This window comes from Silene latifolia, chromosome Y, assembly GCF_048544455.1.
Source record: "Silene latifolia isolate original U9 population chromosome Y, ASM4854445v1, whole genome shotgun sequence".
In the NCBI taxonomy this organism is placed as follows: Eukaryota; Viridiplantae; Streptophyta; class Magnoliopsida; order Caryophyllales; family Caryophyllaceae; genus Silene; species Silene latifolia.
In genome coordinates this window covers 207,420,756-207,432,395 of record NC_133538.1, presented here as the reverse complement: position 1 = coordinate 207,432,395, position 11,640 = coordinate 207,420,756, and the positions used below count along the sequence as shown (strand labels likewise).

At 36.2% G+C, this 11,640-nt stretch overlaps 1 protein-coding gene across 1 annotated transcript; it reads left to right on the top strand.

The window, feature by feature from the left end:
* Positions 1–4,738: 4,738 nt before the first annotated feature.
* LOC141629975 (uncharacterized) lies at positions 4,739–5,212 on the top strand. The gene has a single exon (XM_074442882.1). It carries the CDS (start codon positions 4,739–4,741, stop codon positions 5,210–5,212), a length of 474 nt encoding a protein of 157 aa, XP_074298983.1.
* The last annotated feature ends 6,428 nt before the right edge of the window (positions 5,213–11,640 follow it).

Genomic DNA, 11,640 nt, shown 5'->3' with positions numbered 1-11,640 from the left:
CTTTAGCTATACTCCTTGACACCGCAGCATCTTACACTAGTTTCGGGAACTCAGTGTCACGCAAAGGTGACCAACTCCAAGTTCGCTCACTAGACAACAAGCTATAATAGGACACGTCTTACCACGCAGTGCGAAGTCCTAGTCTAAGTACATGTACATGACTCTACGACAATCTGTATCCCCGCAGGATACCCAATCTTATAGTTTGTATAAGAACCCGTATGCCTTAGTTTATTATTCTTTGCCTTTACTTTCATTATTCCAAACTTAAAAGTATTCCAAGTGATATAGTATATTATTCAAATGGTTCGTAAGTGAACTACACTTTTATTTTCTTCGAATTAGAAAACTTAAACTTAAAACCAAAAGTATAAAATTTATTTAAGGACTTTAAATAAATTAAGTTACTGAAATTAAACTTTAAAGACCATCCTTTGACTTAAGGTACTTTAGTAAAGACTTATTACTTAGGCTTTAATGAGACGGAGTTCTACATTAGTTTATAAAACTGAACAGCAGTATTGTAAAATTTATAATTAACTAGTTTTAAACCCGTGCAAAAAAATGCACGGGTTTACTTTTAAAATACTGATAATTTAGAAAAACCTTTGCTTAATTAATGCTTATATAATTTGCTATAAGATTATGAACAAATAATTGAAAAAAATATATGATGAATGATATTAACAACATGATTACAGAAACCTATGACTATTATGCATTTTGTTTTGATTCTAACTTATATTGTTAATTGTACGCATATTGAGATTTACAATCATGTAAAAATATAAATAGAAGTGTAACCCGTGTAATTTTTTTTTTCCCGAATAAGTGCACTACCTCGCAGGTCAGAATCGAATCCATAGTTAGGGGTAAGAGAGCTCTTATCAGTTGAACTAACTTTTTTTTTCTCATAACCCGTGTAATATTCGAAATGATAATTTGCAAGAGAAATTAGATCTACGCAAATTCTCATTTGTGACACACATATCCGTTGCAAGTTTGTGACGGACCAAATACAACCCACATGGGGAGATAAGACAAAAGCAAATTATTCTAGGGAGTAACATTCTCTTTTGTCTTATCAACTCATGTGGGTAGTATTTGACCCGTCGCAAGCTTGTGACGAATATACACATCACAAGGAAGACTTGCGGTTGAATCTAATGTAATTGTAGTATAAGTCCGCTAAAAACTGACAACTTTAGTTATAAGATATAATCACTTAATATTTTATAATAAAATATTAACGTTTTCTCATCATATATTAAACCCATCTCACGCAAAACCTACTCAAACCTCGTATACATTATACGGACACTCAATTTACGGAGGAGTACATTAATACGAATGAAAAGATATAGGGGCAGTGTATAACGTGGAGCACCATATAATTTGGGCTTATTGGACTAATATATAGCCATAAGTATAACTTATAAGTTGGATCTTGAAATAACATGAAGTTATAGTTATATAGAAAGTTGTCTAACAACATTGAAAAGAACAAACTGGATTAATATTGGCCCATTAACTAAGTGGAAAATAGTAGACCACATGTCCATATATACTAACAAACCCTAGCTGAGAAGACTCTTTCATCATCCCGATTCCCGTATCACTCTTTCTCCCTCTTTTGTCTAGCTGAGTCTAATCCATAACCCAACACTTTCTTCACTTTGTTCAATCAATTCAATTATAACTAAAATGATAGATGTCAATCATCTTTAGTGAAACAAATTTCGGGTATATAAGATAAAATTAAAGCAGTCCATCCATTTAAGGTTTGATGATAGTCTTAATTTTATTAATTAATTTCAATTGCTTGATGTCATCTAAGTGTATTTTTTCTACTTAATTTCATGGAATTTTATTGTACATGCAATTTGTGATTCGTTTTTTATATTTATTTTCACTTAATTTTTTTCCCAATTTCGTTTTTCTATATGTAAAAAGTCGATTACTTTTGAAATTTTTATTATTCTTGATGTAACAATATTTTCGTTTTTGTTAATATTTTTTTTTGGGGGATTTTTTGCTTAAAAATGCAGATATGGTACATGCATTTTGTAAAAAATATTTCTATATATCGCTATTTTCAAAAATGCTTGGTATTTTAAAACTAAATAAAAAATCTAATTATCTACATCTTAAAGTCTGAATCATACTTGTATCAAATGACATACACAGTATATAATAAAGTGTTTATATAGTATAATTAATAAGTGGGAAAATTATTTATGAAACCATGAGAGAGGTAAAATAAATCTTTGAGGAGAACGTGGGTGCTGAAGAAATTAATTTTTTTTTTCACTCCCTGAAAATCAGGGACCAATAGAAATCCTTTAATGGCTTCAGCTTTTATAGATAAGAGATTACAGAAAAATCTAAATGACACAAGGCCAATTTTCATGGTTTCCTATAGCTTTTATCTACAACTTTCATGTTTTGACAAACTTTAAATTAGGAAAGTATCAGGGGTCTAAAAATGCATTTCTAAAAACTGTCAGAAAACGTCACCCATAATGTTTCAGTTCATAAATCTACTTTTAGAAAACATTTTAAGGCAAGGCATAATTTTAAACATAACTAAACATGATAAATCTTCATTGAGAAAAAGATTAGCTACTGTATCAAAAGCAAAATATCTTTTAAAAATGAATCTTTGAGAGAAGTCGAAACGCGTTTTCTGATTTCCAGCTGTTCACAAATAATTTATTCTGACCAAACTGTAAGTTTAAATCTTATGAAAATTTTTATACAGCCTCTACACTTTAAAATAACAGGAGTTTATTCTTTACACTTTTGCAAATTCGAAATATAAACAGGTGATATGATTTTTACAAACAGACGAACATATTTGACAGATTTAACAACGGTTTCCATCAAACTTGTAAAATACACCATAAATCGAAAATAATGATTGAAGACCTACAAATTTATACACAACCTAATGCTCCATGTCTCTGCCATATACTAAAATATTGTAAATTTACAATTTTATTTAATATTTTTAACATAATTAAAACTGAACAAATCGCTATAATCGCAGAACTCAAAGCTGCGTCAATACTTTAAATTACGAAATAAATATTAAAACTCCAAAATAATTACCACGAAAATTCATGGTATCTTAAAATCAACTATTAATTCCAGAAAAAAAAATTTACATCAGTTTAAATTATAAAAACGAATTATTAAAACCCTAATATCAAAACCATCGATTTGATCACAAAACTTGTAAATCAACCAAAATAAATTCCTATTGACAAAATAAAATTTATACATAGTCAAAATAGATTATGGATATCAAGAGATCAGAAAGTAAAGGTTTCGAAAATCATATGTATCAATAAATCTTTATAAAACCACAAAAAAAGCAATAATACATACAACTACAACAATTAATCAATGCAATACCGAGTAACGTCGTAGTTACCTTGTTACGAATCCGAATCCACATATGCTAGCATTTAATATCTCCTCTACAAACCCTTAGAAAAGGATGAACGGATGATGAGGAAAGGTCGATCGAAATAAAGAAGCAAGAAGGCAAGCGCGTACGTAGATTAATTTGTAAAACGGAAATAAAGAAGCAATAAGGTAAGCACGTACGTAAATTTTATTTTTGCAGAAGAACGGCGGAAGCAGTAGGTTGCTCTTATTATTTTTTGTAAAAGAGAAGTTATGAATAGCTCCTCTTCAGTCTTCACGGTTCAAGTGAGAAAGAAATAAGGAGACTTGAGTCTTCTAAAACACTAACATAAGATGCTAATAGGAATAGGTCAAAGTATATATTTCATTAAATTTAAATCCTGTGTCCCGTGTCCTAAATTTCATGAGATGCCATGTCACGTGTCCGTGTCCGTTTTGGTGCAACCTAGATGTGGGTACAGAATACAAATACGAAAGAAAGACAAATTCTTTCATTAGTACGCGCAATAGGACAAGTTAGGTACACAACAACTAATTAGAATTTGCACTCGGACAAAATTTGTACACAAACAATTATAAATACTACCTTTCTCATATTGAAAACAGACGGACACCAATATTTTAAAAAGGACGAAGCACACAAATACCGCCACATATCTAATACCAAATCCATATTCAATACTCACCCGTCTCAAATATTTTATCCCAGTTTCAAAATCAAACCATACAGATAAATCGTCGCAGTTTCCATACAAGCGCATAAGAGCCGTTAATTTACGACAAAGTCGAAATTCATTCATAGTCAAAATCCAAATAGGCCTGAGGGTACCGAATCAAATAAGTGTTCTTTACTCTTTTATTTCATCTTTTATTTTTTTTCTCTAGTTTATTGTCTTATTTGTATAATTATATATAAACTAACCTCGTAACTTGTCCTTGTAAATACTTGTATAATATTTATCGTTTCTAACTTTCTTTTATTTGTCTTATTATCGTCAAATATATAATATTACAAATAAATAGTAGATGCCGTCAGTTTGATGGGCGGTCTGGGTGCCTAATACCTTCCCTGGCCGTACCTTTACCCCCCAATCCGCAATCTTTGGTTTAGACCGGAGTGACGGATCAGTCCCCATACCAGGGATCAAAAGGGGCCTTTTTCGTTAAGCTTGTTTTTGTATGGTTTTTTTTATAAAACTTACTAGCGACTCACTCATATTTATTTATTTCAAAAAAGGAGATTTTTTCAGGGATCTCACATTAAACTGAATCTACGAATAAGTTGATTAAGGCTAGGATTTCTAAAATGATTGATGACAGTCCTAGAGTTTGGCATGAGAAGTTGCTTGATATGTTGTGGGCTTATAGAACTTCAACAAGAAGGGCTATAGGGTACACTCCTTATAAATTAGTTTTTGATTATGATGCTGTGATCCCAGCTGAGGTTAATGTAGAATCTCCTCGGATTTTATATCAAAATTCGATAGATTTAGGTTCTTATGTTGAATCTATGAGTATCACTAATCTAGATATTGAACATCTAAGAGAGCAGGCGCTGACGAATTTGTTGCAAAATAAGATTAAGTCAGCCAAAACATATAATGCTCGTGTTAAGGCTAAATCTTTCCTAGAGGGAGATTTGGTATGGAAAGTGATATTGCCAGAAGGGCATAAAGATAATTTTTATGGAAAATGGTCACCTAGATGGGAAGGACCGTTTAAGGTTGTTAAGGTTTTTTTAGGAAATGCGTATGTCCTGCAAAACTTTGATGGAACATAGTTTAAAACAAGAATAAACGGCAAATTTTTGAAGTTCTATCATCCTACTATTTAGGAGAAGTACGCAGCAAACATTAAGACACAATATCCAGAGTTTTGGAATAACATGGAGGCATTACACTGATTATATAAAATCAGCCCTCAGAATGTTTGGCTTGACGAACAAAAGCCAAGAAACTTGAGATTTCATCACTGAGGGCCTGGGAGCACGAGTTCCATTGGTTCTTCATTTCGTCCAGCTGTTCCTGAATTGAGGAAACATGTTGCTGGCTTTTCTCAATCTGAGCCTGAATTAGTTGGGCTGGTTGGCCAAGTGTAGAAGGTAGCATAGATAAACCGTTATACAGAGCTTGGCGCTGAGCCTTCATCTCATTGAGGGCCTTTTCTGCATCATTTATTTTCTGGTCAAGTTCCTTAATTTGGCGTTCATGTTGACGCTGAGCATCGAATGCTGAGGTTACCTGATAACAGAGGGTCTGTGTTGACACAGTGTCAGCACAAAACTGTTCTTGTAGACGTTCATACCTGTCAAAGTCACCGAGCGCCAATTCTTGTAGTTGACTTATCTTTTCAACATAACTCTGAACTCGGACGTGGAAGGGAGAAGAACTTCCTGACACTTGGCACAGTTCATGGAGTTGTTGGAGTAGTTCTCTATTGGTTGGTAATAACGCCAAATAGTTCAACTTGGCATTGATGGGAAATGCTGAAGGCGAACTTATCATTTTGTCGGCCATTGGTGATTGTTCGAGCCATGATAGCGCCAGTGGTGTAAGCTTCTCAAGAATATTTTCTTGAGGGATGCTCTTGGGAGGAGATGGTGTTTGAACCATTTCATTCTCTCTGAAAGAATATTCTTCCGAAGAACGAAGAATAAGTTGGAAGTTTTGAGAATCTGATGGTGACTGTTCAGGTATAATATGAATAGCGAGTTTCTGATTCTAGGCTACAACATCATTTACAATCATGGTTGCAACAAGGTCCCTTTGAGGTACTTCACTTGAACTTGTGACTACATGGATAGGATATGACGTTCTTGAAACAACTTTAAAACTTTGGTCTTGAGGGGTCGGTATGAATTGATCCACGGTTTCAAGGCGCTTTTCCCGAGCTAGATCACCCTCCTTGGGGGGGGGGGGGTATGCGTTGATTGCTCTATTGTAACGACTAGAGCAGAAGGCTGAGGTGGATGTTCTTGGTTAAGAAGGGTTAAGGAAGAAGGGGCTGTTCGACCCTGATCAATGATCTCAATTACTTGCGTGGTTGGAGCCTGGTAATTATCAGGCGCAAGATCGACAACTTTTCATTTTTTCGGGCTTTTCCTTATAGTGGTAGGACCACCTTATTTCCTGACAAGAGGTTTCTACTTGATGGTTTCATCTGAGTTTTCTGGTTGAAGGGGTTCTTCTTCCTCTTCTTTGGCACTGGTAGGGATCACTTTCATCTTAGGAACAAAGGCAGATGAGGGGACGTTGAACTTCCCTGCGAAGTCCAAGGGAATGGCAAGCTTCTGAATGGTGGGCGCTGAGTATCTTGCAGAAGCAAAGTTAAGCAGCATGTCACGATGAGTGGACAAAGACAAAAACTTTAAACCTGGAGTTTTGACAACAAATATAGGGTTGCATGAAGATATCTATCGGGAAAAGCGATATGATTGACTATAAAGAAATCATTACAAGGGATTAAGATTACCTTTGATGATTTCTTTAAGCCTGCAAGTAGCTTGGATCAGGCTGTCTGCTGAGCACCATGGTGAAGAAGACCACCATTGGGTATGAGAGGCTATGGCCGAACCATGGTGATAACGCCAGCTTTGTGTCACAGATACTGGAACAGCACTGGAAAAGTGCTTTTGAATGTCCGCAACGTTCAATTCTGTTCTACCTTGCCATGCGCTGTTTACTGACAACAAGAATGGAATTGCAAAAGACTGAATAAGCCCAAATTGGCGTGCGACAAGTTGAGGGTTATATACCTCCGCGCCAAAATCAGTGGATAGAAATGGGGAATACGGCAAGTCCCTAGGATAAAGAAAGATGTCCCAAATTTCCTGAGTTGGTTCTTCGAGAACCGGGAATTCCATGGTAATCATCCATGTAGGCAAATAAAACTTAAATGGAGAAATCGGAGAATCAGACAGGTGGTGCTTTTGCACATTGAGTAACAGCATAAAGGGAATTCCTGTGACAAAGGAAAGAGTGTACAATGTCGCCTACGGATTTAGACAAGTTTACATCGGTAGCATCGATGAGAAATTCGGCAAGACTATAATGTTTAAGGCTGACATTGCCTTTCCAAATTTGTTTGGGGCCAATAGCGCTGTGGTAAGGAAAATAAAGAGTTGCCCAACAAGACAAAAGGCAGAGGGGACCACTTACACCACTAATAGCTGAGGTAAGGCCTGGTTCTTAGGGATATTTACCATCCTCCTCGAGGAATTTACGAGCAACCTGGTGGCAGCATCGAAGCATCCTATAGACTGAGCCTAATAGCAAAGGCGCCAGAGGAATCGGTCCGGTGCATGATTGAATTTCAGCGGCAAATGGAATGAATCCGCGAACGCATTATCCGCCGCTCTTGGGCTTTAAGAGCCTGGAGAATATATAAGCAAGGAAGATGACGTCCTGGATATCAACTGGGGGGGCCGCTTTTGAACTTCTTCTTGATCTTCGAGAAACCCTTCTTGAGCGCTGAAATGCGTTTATCCCATAAATCATACGCTCATTTGCAGAGACGTTTGCCTTCATTTGAAATAAAATTTCTTGCAAGGCCAACTGGTGATAAACCAGTCAGATAACTAATGTGAGCTAAAGTAATGGTCATGGCGCCATGCGGTAAAAAGATGCAGTTTAGCGCAGGATTCCATAATGACACAAGTACTAAACATATGGTACTGTCAAAGGGGATAATGTTATAAAGTACTAGACGGATAAATGGGTCGATTCGATTTCTATCCATTTATCGTGGAACCAGGATAGGCGGTTGTACCACGCGCTGATTCCCAGAGTTTTGTTCTTGTCCTTGCCATTACACCATCCCTTGATTGGGCCAATTTGTAATACCTTGTATTTTAAGTTTTGGTCAAAGGTTAGTTAACGGTAAAGTATGAAAATTTGTTTTATAAATTATATTTATTAAATTGTAATTTTATGAGTTTATGTTGTGAGACGGAATAAATAATAATAAAATAATAGAAGACGGGCGTGTTGGGGCATGTATCATGTGTGCCCTTCGTGGCAACCGGAGAAGGTGTTTTAATGACGTTGTATAATATCCATAGACCCTTATGATAATAGTAGTATTAGTAATAATAATAATAATAATAATAATAATAATAATATAATATAATATAATATAATAAAGAGAATTTCCTAGAAACTTCCTAATGCCATCTTACCTACTATAAATATAAGACCAGACCTACCCATAAATCACTTTTGCACAACAATCGCATAAAGGGTTAGAGAGAGAGCTGAAGGGAGAAAAACAAAGAGTCTTTCATCTTTATTTGTCTCAAGATCTAAAAGGTATGTTTTATTAAAACCGTCTTATAACTAATTCATCTCGTAAATAATCTGTCTTATAGTTGTAAACCGTTGACCACCCGAGACCTAGGGCAACCGTGGGACTTTGACCGTCATGACCTTGACTCGAGACAACCGTTGACCAGCCATAAGTGGTGGTTTGACCGTGGGGTATTGGCTAGGGTTTGTGGTAGTTGATTGTTGTTTTAGTCGTGGGTGTGGACATGGTTGTCTGACCCGTTTGCAATGAGTTAGGATATGGGTTAGGGTCAGTTTTGTATGGTGGTTCGTGGTGGTGGCAGATGGAGGTTTGGTGGTGGAAAATTGGGTGTTTCACGGGTTTAATAGTCGAGGGGTTGTGTTGTTGTTGTTGCGAGTTAGATTTGCCAAGTGAGCCGTGTTTGGTGGCTGGTTAGGGTTGCCACTCACCACGGCTGGGTGAGTTATGGTGGCGGCTCACGGTGGTGTGGGCAGATGGTGGTTATTAGTCGTGGTTGGGTGTAAAAACCGAGTAAGGATGAGGGTGGAGTTGTGAGTGTGGTGTGAGTGTGGGGTTTAGGGCACGAGTGTGTGAGCTCGTATGGTGTCAATGGTGGTGATAGTTGTGGTGGCTGGCCAGGGGGTGTTGTGTAAGGGTGGTGGATGTGGTTAGGTGCGTTAGGGGTGGTGTTTATGGGTGTTAAACACGGGTCAACCGTGTGTGGTTGTGGGTTGGTTAAACACGGTTTCAATCGTGTGGTGCTTGGGTGTTGGTGGAGTCTTAGGACAGGTTTAACCCGTTGGTCATGGGGATGATTGGATTGGTTTTATGACGGGTTTTAATTATAGTAAATCCGTATTGTTATAATTAGTTTAATCGTTTTATGAGTTAGAATAATTAGTAATAACTAGTATTTTTATTTAGTTAGGTGAAGGTTCGTTGAGAAGACTTATTAATTAGATCGCTTGCTTTAACTGGAGTATTGTTAATCAGGTAGGCTAGCTACTCAACAATTAACTGTGAGGTTTTCCTTATGTGTAATTATGGTTGTTAATTAATTGTTATTGGCATGATGCTAATCTTTTATAACGGAAATCGATAACGTATTTGTGTAATTGACTCTTGGCCGTGTATCGTGGTGTGTGGTGTTATGACTGTGACTTGGCTATTATTTATTGTCTGTTCACCGGTTGTTTGTATCATATTGGTATATTATCGTATTGCACTGGCATTGGCTTGTTAATATAATTCACGAAAAGGAGTTTGTCATTGTGGTTATTAAAGTACTTGGCAATTATATATTATTGTAAATGAATTGTGTAAGCTTGGTTATTCTGTATTGGCAACAATATTGTGAAATGATTGTGAATTGGATAGGTCAGGCATGGTTGTGGACCTGAAATGGATAGGCCAGGCAAAGGGATGTAGAAGAGCCTTAGACCTTGGAATGGATAGGACAGGCAGGGCACAGTGTTCGGAGTTAGCCCTGGACTTGGCGTGGCTAGTCCACATGGTGTGGTTGAGCTTGCAACAGACTACTTGTGATTTATTATTGAGACAGTGACGTTAAGGAATTGTGTGAATCACATTGTTACTTTATATTATTCACATCTTGTTCTGTTTATTTAATATAAGATAATAGGTTGACTTGTGTGTGTTCATGTGTCCTTTGATTGCTGTTTTCGTCATGGAAGCAGATAATAACAGGTGCTTGATTAGCTGTGTTGGAACCTGGGCCTGAGACCTTGGATGAACTTAGGCGTCTAGCTCATTCAGTGTAGACTTTAGCGTTTCCGCTCGCAAGTGTTGTAATTTATATTAAGTTAGATGTTCAGTACAGTTGTAATAAAACCATTTAAAGTTATATTTTAATAAAGTAGTTTGGATTTGTTACCTTTGTAATCACTGCCTCAGGAAACTGAGATGGTAACAGTCTTATTTATCTGGGAATGTCTTGCTTAAGACTCCTAGATAAATGGGGGTGTTACAAAGTGGTATTAGAGAGAACGTTCCTAAGGCCTAACAAATGAACCAAATGAATTTAGGAAGAGTCTAAATAAAATGAACCCCGGGTATGAACGGTTAGGAGCCCCTTAGTATGGTTAAGTAGGATCCCTTAATTCGTACCTTGGCCCTCTTAGTTTTGAACCGGTACCTCTGAAAGGATAAGAGAGTGGGGTAGTTAGTAAGGAAGTCATCTTTAAGGGTCAGTTTAGTTTAGGAATTTACTAATCTTGTACATGATGAGAATTGAAAGGTAAGAAAAATTGAGATGAAAAAAATGAAGGCCTAGAGCTGTGTATGATTGTGAATGTGGGTTATGAGTTAGATCTTGGTTTATCTTGTGAGCTGCTTTATGAAATATTTTGTAATTGATTTGGGTATGAGCATGAATTGTGCAATATGAATGATTGGATGTTATCAAAGTGTTAATTAGAATTTCATATCTTGTGATATGCGGTATATGTTCCCGAAACCATGTTAGTTATTATTAAGCAATAAAGATATGTAGAGTGTAATGTCAAGTTACGATAACTTAGCATAGGAAATTACTTGCATTGACCGGTAACTTAGTAGAATACACGCTATAACTGGAAACTTGATTTCTCAGAATTTACTCTTAACCATTCCATCTGCCATTTATTGCTTGTGTATCATTTATGGACGAAACTTTTATGGGTGATAGCCCTATATGTTAGATTTCTTTTACCGCTGGTTTCATGTCTAAATGATTTACGGTTTAGGAGAAATAAATGTTTTAGTGGACAGTGGTCAGAATGTTACTGTGCAGTCATGTTTCCGACCAACAACTTTGTAAAATTTGTTATTTAAAACGTACTTATAACTTATGCATGATTCCAACTCCACTGTTTAAAAGATTTGTATATGTTTTCAAATTGATAAGCCACGTCAAATATTGATATT

What these genes read in the sequence shown, in the direction of transcription:
- LOC141629975 (XM_074442882.1), top strand. Translation starts at nt 4,739, where the DNA reads ATGATTGATGACAGTCCTAGAGTTTGGCATGAGAAGTTGCTTGATATG.